At 40.3% G+C, this 26643-nt stretch overlaps 1 protein-coding gene across 3 annotated transcripts in view; it reads left to right on the top strand.

Moving 5' to 3' along the window:
• ehmt1b (euchromatic histone-lysine N-methyltransferase 1b) overlaps window positions 1-26643 on the top strand; it is a 63553-nt gene that overhangs the window by 26492 nt on the left and 10418 nt on the right. For 2 of the 3 annotated variants that reach the window (XM_038287616.1, XM_038287614.1), the window contains exons 2-17: window positions 3353-3434; window positions 3519-4036; window positions 8526-8748; window positions 8834-8982; window positions 12279-12431; window positions 12548-12619; window positions 12760-12862; window positions 14692-14790; window positions 16605-16882; window positions 18838-19070; window positions 19171-19377; window positions 19464-19546; window positions 23013-23119; window positions 23210-23332; window positions 23430-23531; window positions 26275-26379. In XM_038287616.1, the coding sequence (XP_038143544.1) occupies window positions 3353-3434; window positions 3519-4036; window positions 8526-8748; window positions 8834-8982; window positions 12279-12431; window positions 12548-12619; window positions 12760-12862; window positions 14692-14790; window positions 16605-16882; window positions 18838-19070; window positions 19171-19377; window positions 19464-19546; window positions 23013-23119; window positions 23210-23332; window positions 23430-23531; window positions 26275-26379 (2637 nt within the window). Of the gene's footprint in view, window positions 1-1881; window positions 1972-3352; window positions 3435-3518; window positions 4037-8525; window positions 8749-8833; window positions 8983-12278; window positions 12432-12547; window positions 12620-12759; window positions 12863-14691; window positions 14791-16604; window positions 16883-18837; window positions 19071-19170; window positions 19378-19463; window positions 19547-23012; window positions 23120-23209; window positions 23333-23429; window positions 23532-26274; window positions 26380-26643 lie in introns of those variants that run through there. The other variant, XM_038287615.1, reaches the window with a different exon arrangement.

Genomic DNA, 26643 nt, shown 5'->3' on the forward strand with positions numbered 1-26643 from the left:
TTTGAAGTTTGCCACAAACAATGTACGGTACTCTGCAAAAATGAAGAATCTTCGTTAGATAAGAACAGGATGAGTTTTTGGACTATTAAAGAAGGGCTAATAGTGGTGAAAACAATAGAAAAGATTTGCACATATGAACCAAAAATAAAATCTAGATATTTTTGGACTGTATGGCTATATATAAGATATTTATCCATAAAATAATCATAACGAGACACCTCTGATTCAAAACTCAAACCAAACGGCTGTGGATTAACATGAGATCACGTCAGAAATGGCAAGAATTCATAGCAGTATAATACTATTAAAAAGTAGACCATTTGATACAAACATATATAGACTTCTCTCCTTTCTCTTTTGAAAAAAAAGAAGAAGATATTTTTCAAAAAGGCAATATATTGCCCAGCCCTAAAACTGCTACTCCAGTTCAAAGAAATATGCACAGATCTATTTAAAATAAGGAAATTCACGCAAGAGTGACATACACATCGGTCATTATTCAGGTTTTTTCTTGAATCCATATCAGCTGACGCAGGCTTTCACTGATTCATTAGTGCATTCAGCAATCCTACTTTTTAGATCGTGTGAAGCACATGCGTTGCCACATCCTTCCATTTGCTATCCACTGTTAATGTTTTGTTTGATTTGTTAATAAATGTTATTTTTGTTTACATTGAGACTTTTCTAACTGTTATCACTTTGTTATTTTTACTTTGTAAATATAGTAAAACAAAAAGCAACATCTGCATAAAGACGCTGCAAAACTCAAAATAATCTGCAGCAACCCTAAAAAAAAAGGCATTGTCTCTCTCTAATTCACATCTACTTTGCCCAGATGGTATTGCTCCAACATTGTGATTAAGAAAAAGAAACTGCAAGCAGGTGCATGGGGTGTCATTGCTGTTTTGGTTTTTAAATTCAGTTGTAGACCGTTATCTCTTCACTAGTTTGCATAGCTCCACAAGAATGTTTAAACTTGATTTGTCTTTACATATAAGTTGTTTTTTTTAACCGTTTCCTCGTTTACTGTAATGTGCTCGTCTTGCCTCACATCCTCTTGTCTTGCTTTTTAAATACTGGGACAGCCATGTTTTGGAACTGCAGGAGAGGGTGAATAAACCGTACCATTACCAACTGTTGCAAACAAACAGGATACATTTGAATTCAAATTAAATTCAAAACGCTTTATTAATCTCAAAGGAAAACAGCCTGAAGACGTGGTGTTTGTACCATCAGGGTGTGGGAAGGCTCGTTATTTAAGCAGGAACAGGAGAGCTGGTCTGAGGTGGATGGATGGAGTTATAATTACAATAAAATGTTTTTTATTCAAAGCTCTCTAAACTCCTCCTGTTTGGAAAAAAAGAATAATTTAGTGACTGAAAGATCTAAAGATAGGTGGCAGGCCTTGACATACCAGCCTCACCCCACATTGAAGAGACGGTGGTGTAATATTCAGAGTCTAACAGCAGTATTGACTCTGGTATTCATTTAGTCTAATCCACCATCTTTTTATGTTAGGTGAGGCCTTTAGTTCTGCTAATCATTTCCCTCAGGTTTGGTTTTACATTTGGAGATTCCTCAGCGTTTTATTCCATAAGCCTCTCAACCCCCTTCAGTTCTCCATCTAGTGGAAAGCTGCTGCAATGGCCGGGCCATGTCAGTAAACAGTCTAGTTGTGAAATGGCGGAGCTCTGCAGAAAGCTTTCTCTGCCTCCCTTCCCCCTTCTTTCTCTCCCTGCCTTCTGACTTCAGTTTCAGTCCCACTTTTCACCACTAGGGGGAGAGACGAAGCTGTTTTTTGTGTTGCTCTTTGATTAAATAGAGGAAACCGCAGGGTTCCTCCAGTCCTTCCACTCCCAGGTGTTCCTGCAGCAGGTCAAGCTCCACTCAGACTGGATGGTCTTTGGGAAACAGCCTCAGTTTCTGTGCCACAGAGGAGCTGTTGAGCAAAGCTTCTTACTGATTGACAAGGTGCTGGTCTTCTTTGGATTTAAGTTCTCTTAATCACTCGTTGTAAGGTGGACTGTGGATGTCTGTCCTGATGGTTTGTGTAGAGTGTGTCTTGCATGCAGGACTCAGGCTGTCTGGGGAAAAAATGAGATGGCCTTGATTAGAAAGTGTCCGGATGGGTTTGTCAATGTGCAGCCTCTGGGTGTCTCGACGTTCTATTGGTTTTCTGATTTGGCCAATTTGAAATGACACTGTACTCTGTCTTTAGAAAGACTCCTGATCCTGTTCTCTACATGTGTCTGCACCTGGCCTTGTTTGGCCTCCTAAAAGCCTCAAATGGAGTGGAGGGGGGCCCTAACACTCGTCATTCAGGCTTGTCTGGATGTTTTTAAAGGTCAGGCCGATCCAAGCCTGTCTTGCTTTTTATATTTGTGCTGAAATGCTGACAAAAACTGTAGAGTCTGCAACAAAGATGGGTGCATTCAGCCTACAGCGATCTATGCCTTTTTTCCTGAAGGGGAAGAGGGTTGGATTTTCCTGCAAGAGGTTAGAAATGATTGATGGATGTTTTAGATTTGCTGGGTATTTCAGAAAGATGGCGGTGTCATATCTTTTTGCTCACCATACTCTCCCCTTAATGCCAATACAAAAAATCTAAGAAATTGGTTAATTCAGGGGTTAAGATGCATAAATTGGAGCTATTTTTGTCAGATTTTATTTCTTGTTCCTCGTTTTTTTTGTATTAATAGAAAAATTAGTAAATCTCAAGCTCAAAAATAGTTTCACTTTATAGATATTTTGACCTGCTTAGAAGAACAACCCTTAATCATTTTCCCAATCAACCATACATTTGCTACAGAAGAAATATAAGAGAAGTTCTTTATTTTCTAAGAGTGAATCTTTCTTAAAGGGGAACAAACATGAACATTAAATGAACACTGCATTTAAGGAATAGGATCTTATAAAAGAATCCAATAAAATGCAGCCGGTTGGTTGAACCGGTTTGATCTGCTCTCTAAAGCATGGATGTGTTCAATCAGGCCAAACATGCCAACCTTCCTTTGGGAAATCTCTCTGCTGCTATTTTCACAGATTTTCGCTTCAAGTTGATTAATGCTACAATCGACGCAACAATTAGTTTGTCTCTTACACAGAACAATTTTCCCGAGGTACTACAGGAGATTCAGCTATGAGTAGCTCAAATAAAGTCAAATGTTTTGGTGGTAATCCAGAAATCAGAGTTAAAGTTTTGTTATGATGTTAAATAGTATCTTCAAAGTGAGGAGGAAGAGGTTTGTAGAGAAAATATAATTAAGGCCTCTGAGGTTTAAGGATGAGACTTCTATAAGGTATTGTTGTTTTTTTTAACTGGCTACTAATGGTTCACATACTTTATCCACAGCCCGCTGGTTTAGCCGTGGATAACGTTGCACCCCCAAAGAAAGAAGGACTGGATCACCTGAGCTACAGAGAGGAGAAGTCAGGTCAGACTTCAGATTTACTTCTGAGATGTTTGGATTCAGTGTCTCATTACTAAACATTTTTATTTCTACTGTTGTCTAAATCAGATAAGGACAAAGACGTAGCAGCAGGACACGGCTCTCCCCCTGCAGCAGAGGCGATGCTTAACGGCGCAGAAAGCGACAATGGGAGGCACACGGACCTGACGATAAGCAGCACTAAGGCTCTGCCGTTGGTGAATGAAAATGGCTCCGCAGAGGCGGAGACGCCACATGGATCTGTAACTGGAAGCAATGGGTTCATTCTCGATAAGGAGCAGCAGCAGCAGGACACGAACGCTGCAATGACGCCCGATTCAGGAGCTTCCCCTCTCAGGACTAACAGGCTGCCTTCGGGCTCGCCGACAGGGGGACAAACAGCCAAACCTCTGCTCACCTCAGCATCAGGGTGTGCGCAGAGCTCAGGTGCTTTAAGGACTGCCCCCAGTACGGGGAATCTGTCAGGACAGGGGACATCGGACTCTAAAAATGGATTTGCTTCAAGTTCTGTCACAATTCCACCACCTGTTACTGTACACAGAGCCCGGAAGACCATGTCCAGACCTGCAGTCAGCCCGGCACAGAAGGTAACACACATTTACACTCAGTTCTTCTCTGAACTTCCTCCATAGTGCAGCTTTTGTTAGTTTAAAAGATAGGCTGCACAAAAAATTGTTACTGTCTTCCTTACATAAATATTAAGCTCTGTTCAGATGGATTGAGTCATTTTATTTGTATTTTTTCCAAGCATCTTGGAACTTTCTTCATCGACATGCACCGATCTGAGTTGCCAATATTCAGTCTCCTTTTCTTTTCAAACTTTGGCCTGTTATTGTTGACATTGTGTGATTTAAGTTTCTCTTGAATATTTTAGTAACATAAAACAGATCTGTTTTTAGTGGCTGAGGAGCTGAATCTGGAGTGGGAATATTTAGATTCAAAAGAGACCATTAAAATAAGGTTTAATTGATATCACTTCAATACTGAGCAATAGTTTTGTAATTACATATTTCATAATATCATGCTGCCTATGCTCAAGCAGTATTTTTTTAGCCTTTCTGCCTTGAGTGTTCATGTAGCTGTGCAAAACCTTGAAAACACAGAATCTGATTTTGCATCCAATCCAACAGAAAATCGTGTCTTACGAGGTCGTAGTTTTTAGCGCTCATTGAAAGTCTTTGGGGTTGAATATACCTGGCACAAATTTCTACAATGCAGCACCTAGGTTAATACCGCAGTCATATAAATATTTATATGCAGGCCAGGCACCTCTTTGGACTCCTTATGAACCGTTCGGTTCGACTGTCTCGGTTCGGTTCGCGTGTGTTGCGTTCGGTTCATGCGCGGCTCCTTTACATTCCGTGTACACTCCAGAGCAGAAGGTGGCGGTACTGCGACCAAAGCCAACCACCATTAGTAAACAAGAAGAAGAAGAAGCGAAGCAGCGTAGCCGGATGTAGCAGAAAAAAATCAGTTGTTGTGGAGAATTGTGTGGGTATGGCGAGTGGGAAACAACAAGAGTTGGAAGACGGCAAAAAGAAAGTTGTGGATAAAAGTGCAACAGTGTGCAAGCATAGTGCAACGTGTTTTGTTTATGCTAACAGCAACACAACCAACATGTCGGGCTAACCGAACCGAAAACCGTGACCACAAAACCATGAACCGAACCGAATAGTGGATTTTGTGAACCGTTCCACCCCTGATAAATATATATATATATGCCAATGGTAGATATCTCTTCCTCTCTTTAGTGGAGGAATGGAACAAAGGTACGGCACATCGAGGCAAAACAAACACTGAAAGAAATTATTAAGAAAGGAGAAGAAATAGGAAGGGATTAAGTAACTAACAGTTTGGAGCCTAAGGCTTGGTCAAAACGCTTTTTTCCAAATCTGAAAGATGCTTTTTTTTTTTTTTTCTTCACCCCAAAATTAAAACATTTTGTGCATTTGACTGGGTTAAAAGTAAAGAAGAACAATTGGAATATTCAACACCTTTTTTAAAAGGGAAAATAAGTATAGCTGCAGAGCCGAGCCAGCTCTCAATCAAAATACAAAGAAGCACCAGCCTGTGCACCATACACCAAAACAATTTTAATGGAAAGTACTTTTTAAATAAATTTAAAAAAATGGCCACAACAAAGGCTGTGTCCGAATGTCCGCCCTGACCCCTAAATCCCTCAATCACTATATCAAGCAGGGACTTGATAGTGAACTCGGTTAACTGACTGTTCGGACAGATGATCAACACGTTTCCCTCACTGTTGGCCACTTAACTCCGCATGGTGCCTGTGCCCTCTTTGTTCTTTCTGCCTGCAACAAATCCCATGATGCTTTGTGAGGAGAGCTCTTGCAAAGTGATCTGGGATATATCTGTTCATCAAATGAGCATTGAGGATCACTACTTTTCAAGGTGCATTGTGGGGAAAATTGGAATCCATTACTTTTTCATCCACTAGACATCATCTAAAAAAGCATAATCACTGTATAATGCCCTGCATAGTGATTAGGGCGGATGTTCAGACACAGCCAAAGTTGCATAATGGTTCATAAATGGGTGAGGCTGTGAAAGGTAATTATCAAAGAGCGTTTTGTCTAGTTTGCCCAAGTTTTTTTTTTTTTCTGAAGCTTTCTGAAGCTCAGAGTTTTTTTTTTTAAACTAATTTGATTGTGTATGTCTTAGTTTTCTCCACTTGCTATGCATGCACTGTCTCTTTCCAAATGAACAAAGCTGACTGGTTGACCCTGGGATTTAGAGTTTTTTTTTTTTTCTGTATATTCCCCAAATTAGTTGGTTTTATTTTGCCACCGTATCTCTTTTGCCGTTTGACACATATTACAACCAAATTGCGGCATAGGTTTTCTTCAGCTGCTCTCTCATGTACATCAATATTTTATTGGGTATCACAATTATAGGAGATGACGCTGATCCTGAACTGACGATTATTTTAGTTTAGGGGGCAACAGATATTAGCTTTTTATTAATCAGAATAAAAGATAGAAAAAAGTTATGTTGACAACGGATGAAATGGACTATTATCTTAAGAGCTTTGTAGGTGGCTTTGAAAAAAACATTTTTTAATTTATCCCTAGAAGGACTGTTTCATCATCCTACCTCCAGACTAGACACCAACCAGCAGTATGCCCGCAGCATTCTCTGACCACCAGCTGACATTTATCCAACTCCAGCACTTAGTTTTTAAGGGTTAGCCTTGGCTAGCCGTAGCCTAGCTGCTCATTTTCCCTGGCAGTCTCCTTAAACGTAATCCTGTCTAACTTCCGGGAAGGAGTAGCCTCTCCCCCACCCTCAGTGTTCTGTTTCCTCTGCGTACTTTTTCAATCTTTCACCGTGCTCCTTAGATCCTCCACAGTAAGCCTAGCTAGCCTCGGTCAGCCGTATCCTCTCTCCGCCCTGGAGCTGGTTCGCCGTTGGACTCATCCAAACTTCCACTATGTACATTAAGACTACGATGGAAATATGTTGATGCCTGGACTTTTAAGGGCTGCGAAAACTGTCTTTTAAACTCAGCAGTAGACCCTCCGAGGATACAGCGGGGGTCATTCTGGAGGTAGGATGATGAAACAGCCCGTCGCTGGGAAAACAGCTCACCGAGGCAGATGAGCACAATGTTGCCAGCTCATTGACTTTATTTCTACCATTTCCCATCTTGTTGCAGACTTTGGTGACAACAGATGCAGTGATATCTGATAGTTTAGTGCCTTCAGTGAGTAGTGAGTGAGTAAGCCCCTCCCTCTTCCAAACACTGTAGCTATAGTTTCCCCATTGAACATGAATTGTGCAAATGTGCTACGCTTCCACATGTCCCCTCTGTATTAAAAATTTTGATGTACATATTATATATTTCATATTTATTTTCTTTGAACCTGTGGCACTAAAATAGATCCTCCCTGCATTTATTGCATACATACATAACCTCATCCACTATGTGCCTTTGGTAACTGTCTTTAAGATGAATTTGACATGAAATTGATTTAGTTTCAGATCAGGTTAAAATAACCTTCTGGTACACTACAAAATGTTTTTAAAGTTTATGCTGGTTTTTTATGTTTTTGGAGTATTTTTAATCATGATCTGTCTCCTAATGTTGATGTACCTATGATAATGAAATGTGATTGCATCATTATCTTTTTTTTAACATCCCTTATTTTGATATGCGTCTTTATCAGAGGAAAACACAAATCTAATTGTTATGGCTTCATTATTATGACTGGTCTTATGGAAAATGCAATAAAAGGCATATGACAAAGGTAAAGGTAAAATCCGCATAAATTATTATTTAGCTGAAAAGAAGGGGTCTTTATTTCCATTTTCAATGGGAGATGTCAGCTAACATCGAGGAGGTGGTGCCCTAGTGGTTACTGCATAGAGCTTTGAATCCTGAGGTTCTAAGTTCAAGCCCCACAGGTTGCCATTTTGGGTCCTTGAGCCAAACCCTTAATGCCAGACTGCTCCTCTGGCACCGCACTTTAGCTGGCAGCCTTTAAAAAAATAACAGCTTGCTTACAAGCTAATTCTTTGTTTAGATCTGATTGGATCAAACTCTTCCTTTGGCTTGATTTTGAGGACAACCTTTCATAGGAAAGAGCAGCAAAGAAACAGGCAGGTAGTTTGGCGTTTGGTGACTGGAAAGCCCCGTTGGAAAAACTCATGAAACATAAGTTATTATTTCCCATGTTATTTAAATTTAAAAAATGCTGCTATTTAAGAAAGTTCATAGTGCCGCTAATTTGCCCCTAACTTTGTGAGCAATCATGCTCAGGGTAAAAAAGCTCAGGCTACAGCCCTGATAGGTCCTCAGGACAATCATCCAGCCATCTTTTCTTTCTTTGGATTATGGGTCTTAAACATTTAGTTGCATCTTGGTGAAATCTACCCTGATTTGTTGTGTTTAAATAAATACGGATGTTGAAGAATGAAATAAAAAATAAAAGGTAAATCAGTGTGACATGAAGGAATCTTGGGATAAAAAAGCTTATCGGTTAGCTGTAACGAACAGACTTTAAACCTCACCATGTTGCAGTGCTTCTAACATTTCATTGTTTTTGTCACCTGTAGCTTATTAACAGGGAGTTGAAACAAGCAAACAGTGCCAAGTTGGAGTCTCCAGTCGCACCAGATGTGCAGAAATCCTCTCAGCCGTCGCCTGCGTCGAACCATCTACCTCAGAGTCCACCAGAAACGCCAGCTTCAGCGCACACTGCTTCATCAGTTTCACCAGCAGCTCCCACAGAGCCTGCAGCTCCCTCGGCTTCTTCAGCTCCTGCTAAGTTTCCCCTAGGTAGGACCGAGCCCAACGACTGACGTTCTGATGGAAACCATTGGTGCCTGATGATATTTGGAATGTTCCCTTTTCTCTGAACCAGGACCCTACTCATTAGGCCTTTCATCCCGTAAGAAGAAGAGGAGGATGGGAACATACAGCCTGGTTCCCAAGAAGAAAACCAAAGTGCTAAAGCAGAGAACCATGCTGGAAATGTTTACACAGCTACAACAGTCAACAAAGACCCAACAGGTCTGACATCCTTGTTTGAAAAAACATCTCTTTCTGTAGTTTACATAAAAAATTGTCCATATATGGCTTTAATTGAACTAAGAAAAGCAGTATAGTCAAGATAAGATGATTGTGCAGCTTCTTTAATTAGCATATCAAACTTCTTAATTAGCTTCTTTAGTTAGCATATCAAGACATAACTTAAATAGTACTGATTCTTAAAGGTATATTGGAGGATGTTTTTTTTCTCTGTGTGGATCATCAAAATAAGTGGTCCTCCTAATTGTCAATCATTCTGGTGATAATGTTTATGTAAGGCCATCCTATGTGTTCGTCCCCGTTTTCATTTACCGAGGGTGAGTCTGACATCTTGGAAAAATTGCAAATCTTACTTTGGCAATTAAGCTTGTGTGAGCGATGTAAACAGCAACTTTAAAACAGAGCGTGCACGGGAGCGGGTACAGGGTTGTACATGTACATTTTTTCTTTTTTAAAGTAGAGAGGGTGGGTTTTTTCCAAAAATTGCGAAAATGGTAAATGGCATGTACTTATATAGCGCCTTTTTTCAAGTCAGGAGACTTGACCAAAACGCTTTACACTACATTCATTCACCCATTCACACACACACTCACACACTGATGGTGGCAAGCTACATTGTAGCCACAGCTGCCCTGGGGCTCCCTGACAGAAGCGAGCCCCTCAACTATACCTTTAAAATGGTACAGTGATCCGCTTCTATAGTTCAAAAAAGTAACATGAGCAATGCAAACTTCAAAAGACACTCACACACACAGAAAAAAAATTAAATAGGAAAATGCTATTAAAGATGAATGCTGTAATCACAGACAGCATACGGAACCAAAAGTGAAAATCATGCAAATACTAAAAGTAGCAGCAAGTAAAAATAGCAGCAAACTCGCCTTATAAAATATGGGACCAGACTCTTCAGGCTGATTTATCCTCAGAAACCAGGTCGTCTGCGTGTGTCGCAGTGAACGCAAATGTGCCCCCATCCCTTCTGCAGACACTCTGCAGAGTGCGCGAGAACCCTGGAACCCTTTTTCCACCTGGATCCCTGCTTTTTCGACCTCATATCCCTTCGTTGTCACACAAACGTTCCCCCACTTCCTCACCCCCTCGGCCTTATCTAGACCCACAGCTAGTTCTTGATTGTCCCTCTTGCATTGTGGCGTGGAATAACATAGCGGCGACCACGCTTCAATACTGGGCATGAATCAAAAATACCCATGACAAGCTGACTGCGACACACTGCTGGGGTGAGTATAACCAGCCCTTTAGAGAGAGAGAGTGCTGTTTAATTCCTTGTATTCTTTAACAATATTTAAACCATTAGTCCATTTGGACTAAGCTGGCGTAGCTCTGCAGCCCTGCTTTATTTTCCCTTTTAAAAACACTTGATGACTCCCCCTAGTGGTGAGGTGCGCTGCTTCTGCTGTTTATTTGGCAAAAAAAAGAAACACTCATTCACATGTCAAAATCAGATCTTTACCAAATTCAGATTTTTTTTCTGCAAATTTATCCTAAGTCCAAAATCTGCAGTGCTCAGCGAAATAAAAAACAACAAAAACAAAACAACAAAAAAACTGAAGCTCTGACTATTGGAGGGCTAATCAATGCTAGTACCGGAGCGCTGGTGTCCTGTGGCGAGTAAATATCACAATAAACAGATGGTGAATAAATATCACTCTTGAACGACACTTAGGGGAAGTAAAAACGCTTGAAACTGTTTTCTACTTCTACCTGTATTCCAGTGTTGTAAGCTGGCAGTCTGTGTGCTACACTGCCCCCTAGAGCCTACTAGAATATTTGGTACGGCAGGGAAAAGCGGAAGAGCATAAAATGCTGGGCATCTACTCTGAAGGTAGATGCATCAAGCATAAACCAACCTTAACAGGCTTTTCATGAACTGAAATCACCCGAATTAGGTGTTGAAGGCAGAGAAACCTCTAACAGTTGTCAGATTCCCTGTCTTGAGAACTGGATTTGAATGCACCTGTTCTTAAGTATTATGTTAAACATTTAGGTTTATGAGAAGACAAAAATAGACCAAGCCAAAAAGCTTGTTTGAATGGGTTGAAATTTGCCTTTTCTCTCTAAAATAGTGTAAAGAATTGGTTTAAAACAGGTTTCCCGCGGGTCCTTAAAAAGTCTTAAAAGGCATTGAATTCTTCAAAATAAAACTAAGGCCTTAATTGGTATTAAAATGTCTTAAATTAGTCTTTCGTAGGTCTTAATTTTTAAAACATCATAAATAGGATAATTTTTATTACAATAATTTTTTGTAATCTAAATAAAACATTAAATTTGACAATTTTTATTTTTTTTTTTTAAATAACTGCTCCGTCCTGATTGGTCCCGATAGCGAAACCAATAAAAGCGTTGTTGCGGCCGGGACATTTGGGAGATGGCTAAAACGAGTACCAGGGAACATACATGAGGCACGGTGTATTTTGTGCAAGAAGTCATTCAAGCTTGGAACGATGGGAATTAAGGCAGTGGAGTCACACATGCGAAACGCGAAACACAAAGCGTCAAAATCGAGTTACCGAGAAACAGCCGGTATTTCTCAGTTTAGTTCCACCCTTGTCTCTGCAACGCCTCCACTTATCACCAAATCAAACATACTAAGAAAACGATACAAAGAAAAATAGCTGCAAAAAAGACTTAGCACTGGTTCTGTTGTGGCTTTAAAACTGATTTGTTTTGTTCCCTGCTAAAACAAAGTTTGTGAATTCAGTTAAATAATTGTTAAAATATATCTGTCATTTGTGTGTTTTTAGCTTTCTTCCTGTATGGGAAGCTTTTCAAGATCTGAAACGTTAGTGCAGTGGTTTATGTTAAAATAAACCTTTGGGTTAAGTTGTCGCAAGCAGGTTTTCCTTGTGTTTCTTGTGAATTTGGCCTTAAATTATTATTTCAAGTGGCATTAAAAAGTCTTAAAAAGTCTTGAATTTAACTTGCCTTATGCTGTAGGAACCCTGTAAAAAGAAAAATTCTGTATAAACCATAAGACATTTGGACAGATAAGAGAGAAAGGTAGAGATAACTGGTCATAATGAACAGCAGCTTACTGGAGAAAAACAAACAACATGCCTCTGGTATCACTGTTAACCAGGGGGGATACCATCTCAATGTCCAAAATGTCTTCATTTGTTAGCCATGCAGCTCCTCGCATGTTCATTATAGGTGAAGGTAAAGAATCACTGAAATTATTTCTGATATTACATTTTTTTTAATTCGATATTTGTTTTTTAAATTTTCTTAAGGAACCTTCGAATAAATCTCCTATCTTCCAGAAAAGTGAGGCGACTAACATAAATGGGGAGAAAGTGGTGAATGCATCCGAGGAGGATGAGTCTGAGGAGATGGAGTCTGAAGAGGAGATGAGACAACAGCCTGCAGAACAAGCCCTCCCAGCTGATAAAGACACCTCTGAATCCGCCGATCAGGTAGGAAGGACAAAATGACTTTCCAATATTTCAGAAGAACAAGCCTAGTTAATAACATCTTATTACCCCTTCAGTAGATGTTGATGCTGAGGTTGTCTGTTTTTCCTTGTTTTGAGGCGAAAGATGAGCATGAATCTGAAGACTCTGAAGCAGAAGAAGGGGAGGAGGAGGGCACAGAGTCTGATTTGGTACGATGTTCCTCAGAATCATTGATCTTCCTAACCTGCCATGATTCAAGTCTCCTCTAGAACGATATTTAATGAGCACAGAGAAAAAGAGTGCATGAAAAATACCTTGTTCTTGGTTTCTGTTTCTGTTATGATCTTAGAGCTTCGAGTCCAGCCTGAAGAAGAAGCTGAAAAAGAAATCAAAAGTAGACAGCGCATGGTTGAGACCGTCCAGGCAGAGGAAAAGAAGGATGACCCCCAAAGGTGATTTATCAACACAGTTTGAATGTTGGTTTAGATAAATCATACCGTTTGACATTTCTCTACTTTTTTAAATATTATAAGAAAACAGACAATGGGCATATGATTTTTTTTGTTTTCTCTTTTTTACTTTCCTTTAGGCTTGGAGTAGTGAGTTTTATGAGGCTCTGGGGGATTGTGCAGAAGAACAGCTGACTTTATTAATTTAATACAACTGAATTGAACGCATACAGCATCGTCATTGTGATAGTGTCACAATGACGAGAGGCCATGATAGTCCAAAACAAAACAGAAAAAAATCTGTTTTTTGTTATTAACTTTTCTCTCTCTCTCTCTCTCTCTCTCTCTCTCTCTCTCTCTCTCTCTCTCTCTCTCTCTCTCTCTCTCTCTCTCTCTCTCTCTCTCTCTCTCTCTCTCTCTCTCTCTCTCTCTCTCTCTCTCTCTATATATATATATATATATATATATATATATATATATATATATATATATATATATATATATATATATATATATATATATATATATATATTCTCTCCACTTGCTTTTTGTTTGTTTAGGAAAGATTTTAAGATTTTACAGCTCGCCATTTTATAAGGTTTGCTTGTCATAATATCATAACCTGATCTTCTTAATAGCTACCCTCCATCTAGTGCCAAACCAGCCAGCCTCTCTTAGATGTTCACTAGACCCAAACTAATACAGACGAATGAGAGCTGTGATCAAATCCCATCTTTTATTCTTTGACATTTGGGTCTAACAGAGTTATTGATTTTTTTAAGGCTAAAAGTTGTGCAATATATTTCTTTAATTATTTTACCCTTACCACTCTTTTAAAGCCGTGGGGAAGTCATATTTAAATGTCAAATCATTCTGGCTTAAACATGCATATTAATGTACTCTTTATCAGACGATATTGTCCCAAAATTAAGAAAATTTCTTTTTAAAAAAAAAATCCTATCTGGAAAATCTGTGTTTTTTTTTTTTTCATTATTTTATGCAGGCCAGTTAGTTATACGTCAGCCTGTGCACCTAAATTCAGCCAATCATATATTAACGGTCATCTGTCAATCACATTTTTTCGGTCATTGCATCTTGAGTCATATGTTACAGCTAATATATGCAATGGTTGAAATCAGAATCCTTTCCTTTCCCATTGAGTTCCGTCCCAGTGCTCACGGGGATGGACGTCTGTGTCTTCAGCAGGCGTAGAGCTAACAGAACTGGCAGCGTTGCGAGGCAAGGGCTCAAACATGTACGACTGGAAGCCTTCTACACCAAACCAAGCTCCTGGCGTCCTCTTCCACAACAACTTCATCCCCGCTTTCCTTCTCTAAATAAAAAATGGATGACCGAGGAGACTCATCCACGACCTCCGACACAAAACTCTCCTCCTCTTGCATGTTTCTGCTGTCCATAGTGATCCTTCACAGTGTTGTTGCTAAGTGCTACTTGGTCCCAATGGAATTCCCCACTGGGAACCTGCTAGCACTATGTTGCTAACTGGTTAGCAAGGTGCATCCGAGACACCGGTCACAGCCAAACCTGTTTGGGAACCTTCCGCCACAGCAATCCCACCCTCTTGATAATCAACCAATCACATTAACTTTATTCACTCGTGTAAAGTCGGGCAGCACTCGGGAGAATTCGGAAATGCAACAGTTGGAACGGCCGCTTCCCTGCGACTTTAAACGTATTGTTGTGTTTCCTTGCTCTTTTTGCTGTTTAGTCAGTTAACTAGACTGAATTGTAAAGCACTTTGGACAACTCTTTAATAAACTAATTATGACTTTTGTATAAAGCGATGTTTTATGTGTCGATCCTGTTCTTAGAACCAGAGACGGATGTTTTGCCCCAGACCTCCAGTCAGGAATACACACAGATCCTTCCATCAGAGGGTGTCGACCTCAGCAAGTCTTCAGACAGTAAAGGTGAGCTCAGAGCCAGACCACACTCTGCTGAAATGTGCTTCATCCTGGTATTTTGTTGGAAGCAGCAGAGCTCCTGTGCGAGTCCAATTTATTGCAATAATTCTTTCTTTTAGCTTCTATGTGTTTTGTTTGGTCTCTTTGTTAATATTAATCTGTTAAGCCTAAACTAAACATCTGTTATATATAATAAACATCTCCTGCCTCACTAAGCAAGTTTCCATAAACCTTATTGTAGTGAGTAGGACAGAAAATGAAGAGACTTCTGTCAGAAAAAGTATTTGTGTCCAGACTTTATTTCCTATACACATAATCAGCATGCTCTATCCTTTATTCGTTGTTATCGTTCCTTTCTTTCTTGATTTGGTTTTTCCATTTTCTTCCATCTGCTCTCCTTATAGTCCTCCATTTCTTTTTATCTATGCTACCTTTAACCCTTCTCTTTCCTCTCTTAATGTTGTTTTCTTCTTTATTTCCTTTCATTCCTTCTCATCTTCCATCACTTTTTCCTTTCTTGTTCTTCCTCTTCTTGTTTGCTGCTTTTTTCTTGCGTCTCTTCTTCCGTGTCTGTTTTTTTCCCTCACTTGTCATCTTCCTTCCTTGATCCCTCGTTTCCCATTTACCTTTTTTCTCTCTCTCTGCTTTTCATACCTTCTTTTTATCTGCCTTAAGGCCTTCTTTCCTAACATGTGTAATTCCTCCTTTCCTACCTTCTAATCCTCCTTCCTCTGAGATGTCCTTCCTTATTTTTGCCCAATCGCTCTTCCTTTTCCTCCATCCCACTAAGTTCTTCCTTCCTTTTTTTGCCTGTATCCTTTCTCGTCTTTCGTTCATCATTTGTGTCCTACTGATAACTCATTCTTCATTGTGTCCCCAATTCTTGTTTTTCTACCTCTCTATCCCTCCTTCTTCCCTTATTTAAAGGACTGTTACCTTTTATTGCATTTTAGGGTTAGTTCTTTATCCTTTTTTTTTGGTGGGTATCAGACATTGGAAACAGGATCCAGAAAGAACCCAAACCAGCAGACGTTGAAGGGCTTACTGATACACTAACACTAATTTAAACCCTTAATTTCTGTTGTTTAAAATATAGAACAAACCTTTCGCTTTGCTCAAACAGCTAAGGAAAGCATTTGCATTTCCTCACTGCCAGTTATTACACGTTCATGCAGGCATAGGAACCTTTGGCAAGCATTCTTTTCTGGTACGACTGATACCCGACAATTTTATGTTCTTATTCATAGTTTTAAATCTGCTTTATTTTAGGTGCAATAACAATATTAATTTGTCAGCTCCTAAGGCAAAAAACACACAGATTTTCTTTTTATAGACATATAGAAATTCAAGCGTCATGAGGTGAAGGTGAAAGATAAAAGAAAGGCGAACTAGCAGTTTACTCCTGATTGTTTTTTTACTCAGGTGGAAGGGATGTTTCACTTATTGGGTGGAGGTTTTTTAAAAACAGTCTGCATCTTTCAGTTTTTTTAGGTTTTGCCCTGACCTATTATTTCCATGGGCTGCAGAATGTCACTAATGCGGTCTTTATTGAGCATCAAGTTTTATTTCTTGGATTTAGCTTCTCATCTTCCTGGGTGTCTTTGGAAAGATGGCAACAGCATAAAGTCCTGTGACTTTGTTTCTCACAGACAGAACAGAGCTTCCTAGTTTAACAAAAATTAAGATCCTTATGATAAACTGGTTGGATATTCAGCTTTGATGTATTCAGAACCAAACCGTTTGATTTATGTGCAGTGCTTGGAATGTTATCTAGGTTTATCCAAACATTTTTCAGGAGGTGAATTGTTTTGTCTCTTCAGAGCCTTCGGGGTCAGCGATCGAGGAGGCTCAGGAGCTTCCGCTCTGCAGCTGCCGAATGGAGACTCCAAAGAGCAGAGAGATTCTCATCCTGGCAGACAGGAAGTGCATGGCCACAGAGAGCGTGGACGGGCAGTTAACCCGCTGCCAAAGTGCCGTCCTGAAGCACGAGATGATGCGTCCGTCCAACTCTGTTCAGCTACTGGTTCTATGCGAGGACCACCGCAGCGGCATGGTGAAGCACCAGTGCTGCCCCGGCTGTGGCTTCTTCTGCAGAGCGGTGAGTCCTGGGTCCCAGCAGTTCCTGCTCTACGTGGAAGAGGCTGGAAGGTCATTTCTTATTTATTTCAGTGGTCTGAACAGATTGGGAAAAGGTGCATCACCAAACTTTTATTCCTCAAACTGGTTTAGACCATTTCTTCATTCATCCTCCAATCACCAGTCTGTCTATCCGTCTCTTCCCGTCTTCTTTCATCCATTTATCCAGCATTGGAGATCTCCTGTTAAAAGGAGACGAAGAGCAAACAAGGAGATGATTCAGAGAGAACTTAAGAAATGCGAATAGTTGCAAAATTTAAATCCAATCCGCTTAGTTTTCCCCACCTTAGTTTCTCTTGTACTTTTCCTGCAGTGCAAAAAAAAATACAAGTAATGTTTTCTGATAATAAATGCATTTTCGATTTTTAAAAACAGTTTGCCAAATAAATACGATTTCCTTTTAAAATAGGAAAAGAAAGAACTCCATTAAGGATAACACAAGTAAGTGCAGCAAAGCGGCATGGGAGCGCGCTACGCGAACATTACGACTGTCACAGCATTCTGGAATAAGCAGTTAAGTAATTCTTATTAGGTTTAAAATGTACATACATATATTATACGGTTCCCCCCTAATTTAGGTTGAGGTTCTAATTTCAGACGCATATATCCTCCTGTTTGGCAGGATGACACAAGAAAACAGCATGCAGTGTTAAAGTTCTCGCAAACACATCATCTACCAGCAGAAGGAAGGCGCTTTCTATAAAATGATAAACAAAACCTAAAGCTGTTCATTCATGTACGCTCAATTAAACCAAACTAAAATATATGATTTTTTATTTAGATGGTCGAAACACAGACTTGTATGTGACATAGACAGGATATTTTATAGGTCATTTAACAACATATACATATAATTTACTATATAAATAACTTAACTATGTAGGAAAAGTTCTTACCTGCTCAAAACCTCATTGCTGAACAAGAGCTGCACTGCTCTCACACTCTGTTAACACGTCTATGGAAGTAAATCTGTGTCGCTGGGATTTGAATTAAAAATGCCACTGAAATTTAAATGTTGTATGTTTGTACTTACTGTTTAAGTGTTAAAATATATTCAGAACACATTTTTGACCTACACAGAGACGGATGTTTTGCCCCAGACCTCTACACAGCTGAAATTTCATTTGTTATTTTCTCTTCAAGGTAAAAATTCACTCATTCATTCATTACATTTTCAATACTTATTTTTCAGCTTAATTTTTTAGTGTTAAAAAAAATCTGCATATAAAAAAATTCAACCTTTTAAAATTCAAACTCAATATTTTCAGCCTCCTGAGATTCAACTGGCTCCATTTCACTGTCTTAAATTCGGCGTTAAAATTCAGTGTAAAAAGGGAAGGGTTAGAATTCAGGGAAGGGTCACTGAATTTAGACGCCGAATTTAAGACAGTGAAATGGAGCCAGTTGAATCTCAGGAGGCTGAAAATATTGAGTTTGAATTTTGAAAGGTTGAATTTTTTTATATGCAGATTTTTTTGACACTGAAAAATTTTACTGAAAAATAAATATTGAAAATGTAATCACTTTGAAATAGTAATGTGAATTTTTAGCTTGAAGAGAAAATAACATGAAATTTCAACTGTGTAGAAATAATGACAATACATTTTTTCAAAAATGTGTTCTGAATATATTTAACACTGAAACAGTAAGTACAAAAAAACAACATTAAAATTTCAGTGGCATTTTTAATTCAAATCCCAGCGGCACAAATTTACTTCCATACACGTCTGGTATATTTAAATCTTTTTCATTTTTCTGGTGGACAATAATTAATATCTTATTTTAAAGGCATATTTGGAGATTATGTTATTTACCAGTCCAAATCGATGGCAAATCCTCTTAGATTAACTCACTTTAAATCATATTTTGCAGTGTGTGAAGGAGTGAACAATCTCTGGTTGTGTTTTTCTGGCGCAGGGGACGTTCATGGAATGCCAACCGGACGTCAGCATCTCTCACCGTTTCCATCGAGCGTGTGCGTCAATGCTTAAAGGTCAAAGCTTCTGTCCGCACTGCGGAGAAGAGGCAGGCAAGGCCAAGGAAGTCACCATCGCCAAGGCCGACACCACATCCACCGTTCCTCCAGCACAGGCAAAGGGGCCATCCGCCCTGGGGGCCCCTGAGGGCCGAGCAGACACGACTACTGGCAGGTGAGATTCCAGCTGTATCGCCGTCTTTCATTTCAAAGCTTCCATCCTTGTTTAAAACTAAGCTAAGCATTTAGTTCTTCTCCTTTTCTTTTTTTTGCAGCTCTTCATGTTTGGCTCCCGTTGCTGAAGTCACCGGCAGAGCCGACAGTTCGCTCCCTGTTGAGAAAATCAACGAGTCGGCTGTTCCAGAGTCATCCAGGCAATCATCTTTGCAGCCTGGAGTTGGAACCACAGCACCACCTACACTCCCCCTGGGAACAACAAAAGAAACTCTAGAGAGCGTCCTGGTCGCCCTTGATGCAGAAAAGTAGGCCAGTCCACAGTAGAGTTGTGTCTATCTACACCACAGAGACATGATCTGATGCATCTCTTCTTTCTCGTTTCTGCTGTTAGACCCAAGAAGCTGCGTTTTCACCCCAAGCAGCTTTACCTCTCAGCCAAACAGGGAGAACTGAAGAAGGTGGTCCTCATGCTGGGTATGTGGAGCCTTCTTAGAGCATTCGTTAACCCTTCACTGCTGTGCAAAAGTCTTGATCTGTCCCTCTCACAAAGCTGCCAGACTTTGTAACGATACACTGGTATGTTTAATGCATCTTCTGGTTTTCTGCAGTATATGAACGTTTTTATTCTGCCTACCTAACCCGAACATTACAACCAAAAGCAATGTATTTTGTCGGGGTTTTATGTGATAAACCAACACAAAGTGATGCATTATTGCGAGGTGAAAAGGAAATGATTCATCGTTTTCAAAATGTTTGACAAAGAAGTGCAGATTTCATTTGGTTCCTGTAGATGAGTTCATTTCCAAGATTTTTGTAGCTCAAGTTGAACCAGATTGAACAGAAATTGACCTGTATATGGGTCTTGATCATCCTAACTTACTGTAAATATGTTTTAGGTTAAACCTGTAAATCTAAATCTGTTAATACAGGGTTCCCGCGGGTCCTTAAAAAGTCTTAATAGGCATTGAATTCTTCAAAATAAAACTTAAGGCCTCAATTGGTATTAAAATGTCAGTCTTTCGTAGGTCTTAATTTTTAAAACATCATAAATAGGATCATTTTTATTACGATTTATTTTTGTAATCTAAATAAAACATTAAAATTGACAATTTTTTTTTTTTTATTAAAAAAAAATAACGGCTCGCCATTATTGGGTCTGTCCCAATAGCGGAGCCAATAAAAGCGTTGTTGCGGCCGGGACATTTGGGAGATGCGCCATTTACTTTTTGTCTGGGAAATATAAGCAAGTGTAAATGTAATGAAAATTGTCTCCAACCGAGAGTTTTCTCCATGGCTAAAACCAGGGAACATACATGAGGCTCAGTGGATTTTGTGCAAGAAGTCATTCAAGCTCGGAACGATGGGAATTAAGGCAGTGGAATCGCACATGCGAAGCGCGAAACACAAAGCGTCAAAATCGAGTTACCAAGAAACAGCCGGTATTTCTCAGTTTAGTTCCACCCTTGTCTCTGCAACGCCTCCACTTATCACCAAATCAAACATACTAAGAAAATAATAAAAATAAAAAAAATAACAGCAAAAAACAAAGTTTGTGAATTCAGTTAAATAATTGTTCAAATATATCTGTCATTTGTGTGTTTTTAGCTTTCTTCCTGTATGGGAAGCTTTTCAAAATTTAAAACATTAGTGCAGTGGTTTATGTTAAAATAAACCTTTGGGTTAAGTTGTCGCAAGCAGGTTTTTCTTGTGTTTCTTGTAAATTTGGTCTTAAATTTTTATTTCAAGTGGCATTAAAGTCTTAAAAAGTCTTGAATTTAACTTGCCTTATGCTGTAGGAACCCTGTAATACCGTATTTTCAAGACCATAAGGCGCACCGTACTAAAAGGCGCACTCTCAGTTATGTGTCCCATTTCTGTATTTAACACACACATAAGGCGCACCGGACTATAGGGCGCGTTTTTCATATACAGGTACATGTCCTCTACTACCTTTAAATACCTCTACTGCGTATTTAAAAATACAGCGGGGGCAAAACTGAGTATGACTGTGCTTTATTCATGTATTTATTACAAAGTATTAATCAAACCTGGCAGCTGGCCGTGAGACAGACACATCGCAGATGACACAGCGCTGTGGTCACTCCTAAATTAACTTAAAATCCTGAAACCTGCTGACGGAATATGTTCGCTTTTATGGGTGCCTACAGTTTAAATTATTTAGATGAAAAACACCTGCCATCCACCGCGTGAACCCGGAGGCTGCCCAGCCTAGAGGCTGCTGTTGAAGGGATTTCTGTCGGTGCACCGCTGGTATGTGGGGGTCTGAGCGCCTCCGACAGAAATAGATAATCTGGATGAACTGATTGCAATTATTAAGTTTTCAGGTGGACTTTCTCACTTAAAAACATATTAAAACTACTTTATTCCCACTGATCACAGCAAATATAGCTGCAAGATTTAGATTATTTAGATGAAAAAACACCTGCCAGCCGCCGCGGTGAAGAGGAGGAGACCCGCCCAGAGGCTGCTGTTGAATTAAGTTTTCAGGTAGAAAAATAGAGCGGGAGCAAAACTGAGTATGATTGTGTTTTATTCATGTATTTATTACAAAGTATTAATCAAACCCATCAAAGTCATCATCCTCTGTTTCTGAATAAAACAGCTGCGCTAAATCAGACATGCCCATTTCCCCTTGATCGCTGTCAGAGTCACTTTCCGTGCAGCGCAGCTCCTCAGAAATAATGCCGGCTTTTGCAAAAGCTTGAACGACAGAGCCAGCAGACACGTTAGTCCAAGCATCTACAATCCATCCGCTAACGGTGGCGTAACTTGCCCGGCGCTGCCTTCCACTTATCCTGAAACTGTGGTCTCCGTCGGTCATCCATCGCTCCCACGCCGCTCGCAGCCTTACTTTGAACGGCCGCTTCACACCGATGTCGAGCGGTTGAAGTTCCTTTGTCAGACCCCCGGGATAACGGCGAGCACAGCGTTCATTTGATTCACCTTTTTTTCACATCGGCTGTGAGATGGGCTCGCAGCGATGGTGATGCGTGGAAAAAACCACCTGGTCTCCTCACATACACCTCCCTCAGCCACGCTTTCATCATCTCCTCATCCATCCAGCCTTTTCAATTTGCGTTAATATCATGTCATCAGAGCGCTGTGTCTGTCTCGCTGTCAGCTCCCAGATCAGCTTCTCTGATTGGTTGATGCGGCGTGTCCAGCAGCAAAACTTCAATTTTTCCATCTCGAGCAGCAGCAGCGCGTTGGCAGATGCTTAAACGCTCCTGCTGCTCAAAACGCGCTGCAGGACCTTTTGCTGCACCTATACGCGCGTCAACCATTAACTTTGCATGTAAACTCGCTGCTTCTGCTGCACCTGCTGGGTCCGGTTCACACCGATGTCGAGCGGTTGAACAGCGAGCACAGGGTTAATTTGTTTCCCCATGTTTTTCACATCAGCTGTGAGATGGGCACGCATGGAGTTACATATTAACAGCGATGGTGATGAGTGGGAAAAAAAACACCTGGTCTCCTTACATTCAGCCACTCTTTCATCATCTCCTCAATGAGGTGGTCTCAAAAGTGCAGTTACAACACACATAAGGCGCACCGCACCATAGGGCGCACCGCACATTTTGAGGGAAAAAAAAGACGTTTAAGTGCGCCTTATAGTCGTGAAAATACGGTAATAAGTGATGCACAGTTGATTTGTAGGGATCAGCAGTACCACAGCTGTCTCTGCTGAGAAACTTGCTTCTCCAAACTGTTAAGTGAAGCAGACTGAATGCAAATAATCTCCAACTTTGTGTTGGTTTCTCACATCAAATTCCAGTGAAATTCATTTATATTTTTTGGCTGTATATAGTTAAAACAAGAAAACTTTTAGGGTTATAAAGGTCCTAAATCTTCTCTTATTTGTGGGCGCTGCAGGTTATTAAAGACCGATTTATCTAACTATAAGTTCTTTTTCCCTTAGTGGAGGGAACCGACCCAAACTTTAAGATGGACTCTCAGAACAAACGCACGCCGCTCCATGCTGCAGCTGAGGAAGGTTACGCCGACATCTGCCACATGCTGGTTCAGGTTGGCTAAAGTTTCTCTGTGGGAAAACCACCGGGTTCAGATCCTGGGTATTTATCTATTTTTTTTTTTTTACGTGTGACTCCGCTTCAGGCCGGAGCAAACTTGGACATGTGTGATGAAGATCAGAGGACTCCGCTGATGGAGGCCTGCGAGAATAACCACATGGAGGTGGTGCTGTACCTGCTGAGAGCCGGAGCCTCTGCCATGCACAAGGTAGGCCAGGTTCACTTCGCCATCTTGACCACATTCAGGGAAATGTGGGAAATCTTTGGGATGTTTAAGCTTTTTTGTTTGCTTCCCTGCTTACCAGGACGTTGAAGGGTTCACGTGTCTCCACCTAGCGGCAAAGTCTGGACATTACAACATTGTAGAGCACCTTCTGTCTACAGGACTGATTGACATAAACTGTCAGGTTAGTGCACTTTCATGTGTTCCTCTAAAACAGGCGAGGACTGCAGAACATGAAGGGAAGTCTTACTGTTTTTAGAGACAGCGTAAATGTCTGAATTAAAGCTCAAACTGTTATGTTTTAAAGAATATTTGTGATATTCAGACAAACAGCTACAGTCCTGCATTTTACTATCAGTTATTTACATCTAAGAAAAATCCAGTTGGACGTTAAATATTCTTTTTTTGGGAGATATTTCTTTAATATTGATGTTTCATTGAAGTTATTATAAAGGACCTGTCATTCTGTCCATCAATCTGTTCCTCAGACCGGCCATTTGTCCATCCATCAGTTTGTTTTTCTGTCCATCCATTCAGTAATTGTTACCGATTCAAACGACAACCTTTCCATCCATCTATCGTTTGTTTTTTTCAACGTTCAGCTGTTTGTTTGTCCAATCAATAATACATTTGCTTATTTATTCACCTATTTGTTTGCCTTTCCATTCATCCAATTTATTTGCCCATCAGTTGAGGCATCTATTTCTCCATCGTTGCACCAATTTACTCTTCTACCTATTTCTCCGTTCAGTCATTCAACTAACCCAACAAGTATCAAACCACCCTCTAACAGTTTACTCATTAGTTTGTCCATTAGGTATTCAGACATTTTATCCGACAACCCCTCAGTCTGTTAATAATCCTTCTTCCATTCCTTCCTGTCTAGAAATCTGCAGAAAGCTGTAATTAACATAATTCATAATACAATTTTATATCTACAGTAGAATTTAGCTGAAGACTGAAACTTCTGGATCTGGAGCACAAAACTTTAAACTGTAATGTTTTTTTTTTAAGCCTTTCGAAGTCACCTATAGGCAAAAATAATGGCTTTAGAACAACATGGGTATTTTTGTGGTTTAAAATCTAGCTGTTTTTTTTTTTCTAACCCCAAAGAAAAACAGTTGCGTTCAAAGCAAAGCCTTCTTTCTCCGTCTGTGTGCATCATGAACAAAATCCAAGACCAGAGGCCAAAAATCAAATTTCCAAGACTTTATATATTAGTTTAAAAAGAAGTTCTGCTGCACATTAGCTGATAAAAGAGCCACTTGGTTTAAACTTTGAGCTGGAAATATTAAGCTCTACCTCGCATCACTCCTCCCTGATGGGAGAAAGGACGTTTGTTTACATTACCGGGACAGAGCGTGAAAGGTAGGCGTTTCCTAGAGGGAGATTCACTCTAGGTTAACATTCCCCAACAGCTTGCCTTCACAGGTGAGGGAGGAGCTGCTCCTCAGAGAGATGCATTAATCAAGCAAAATACCGCAGTAAAGCCGGACGTACACTGTGCGATTTTTGGAGCGATTTTCCAGTCGTGTGAGAATCTATTGATCAGGCCGACTTTCAGCCTGATCGTGTGTGTACAGGGGGTTATGAGGGGCGATCAGCCTCTAACGACCACCTCCCGATCAGGTGATGATTTTCTCCCGACCGTCGTGGGCAAATCACTGAGTGCGCAAACAAGGATTCTTCTTTTTCTTCTTCCTCTCAGATGTAAACATAGAAGCATGGTAGGGAAGCAATGAGTGAAATGGAGTTCCTTCTGTAAACCTGACAGACTGTAGTAGCCACGTTTGCTCAACCATGTCTTTTTTTCCAAATACGTCGTCGCCTTTTCTTTTTAGGGCTTTCAGCACAAAGTTCCACAAATTGCCAAGGCAGCGCGTTTCACTATAGTGAGCTTAATATTCCCCTTTTATTTGTTTGGCTTCCAGATAGACGAGTCAGAGCAGCTCCGTCTCACTGCAGAGCTGAGTCTGACGTGGTTTTAAGCTGTGCAGTGTGAGCAGGTAGATCGGATGAGAGCGTCGTGCTGCACATACGTCGTGAGCTGTCAACTCCCACTACGACGATTTAAAAAAAAAGCACAGTGTATGCCCGGCTTCATAGAATTAAAACATTGTTAAAAGCTCAGAAAATGTGGTTGTTTTTTTTGTGTAAAATAGTAACCTGACTCCGCTAGATGGATTTGCTCCGCATATCCATCTGGAAACCTTCCGTTGAAGTAATTTTGGGAAGGGGCAAAAATACTGGTTAGCTGATTGGTCTATGTTGGTGATAGACGGGCCAAATAAACCAATCAGATCAACGAAGCATATGACGTACTAACAGAGCGACGACGAAAACACAACCACAAGCCAGGCACAAGCCAATTGATAGATCAAACTCTTGCCGAAACCAGTCGGGAGAAGAGCAAAAACATCTTTTCCTCTGAGAAAAGCCTCCAGAGCAGTGTTTTGCTCTTCTTTCAGTGAAGAAATACTCTGTAATTCCGATAAAACTTGCTCGATAGCCACGCTAGCGCTAGTTTCATCGGCTGAAGCCGCCATGTTCTTTAGATTGAACTGTCGCGCTTCCTGTTGCGTCACACCTCAACCCGCCTCAAAGCCAACGCTGATTGGACGTTCGTTTGGTGAACTGCTCCAAAAATTTTTTTACGGAAAGTAGCCAGACTGATCTGCGAGTGAAACCTTGAAAGCTCGCGAGATCAGGATGGTCTCACAAGGCTGGTAAAATAGGCCCTTTAATAATGTTTCCAACCCCGAATGTTTTCACACAAAATATCAGTTTTATTTCTTCATGGCTTTTTATCCATTCCAGATCCTGATTAACTGCTTTTAGAAATATTAAAGTTTGTGATTATGTTATCACGTGTTTTCTCTGAAACATGAATGTAGGCAAAGAAATTAGCTGATTTCTCATCTCTGCAGGACGATGGTGGTTGGACGGCCATGATCTGGGCCACAGAGTACAAACATGTGGACCAGGTGAAGCTGCTTTTGTCCAAAGGAGCTGACATCAGCATCAGGGACAAGGTCAGTCCCAAGGAATGCTAGTACCCAACTATTAGCTTTACTTAAAATACATTTTTCTTTAGGTCATTTTTCAGCACTTGGTGTATAACAATGACTCTATGCAGGCTGCCTTTCTCAAAAACTCGCCTATGTAACTTGAGAGGGATGGATCCCCTGAATCATGTGACCCAGAGTGCTAACTAAGCTAAATAATGCAGTTAGCTAAGAAAACAGATGTGATCTTTACCGGATCAGAAACATCTTTGCTTCTCTATAGGATTGATT

Source organism: Cyprinodon tularosa, unplaced genomic scaffold (genome assembly GCF_016077235.1).
Source record: "Cyprinodon tularosa strain WSP-4 unplaced genomic scaffold, ASM1607723v1 ctg241, whole genome shotgun sequence".
Taxonomy (NCBI): Eukaryota; Metazoa; Chordata; class Actinopteri; order Cyprinodontiformes; family Cyprinodontidae; genus Cyprinodon; species Cyprinodon tularosa.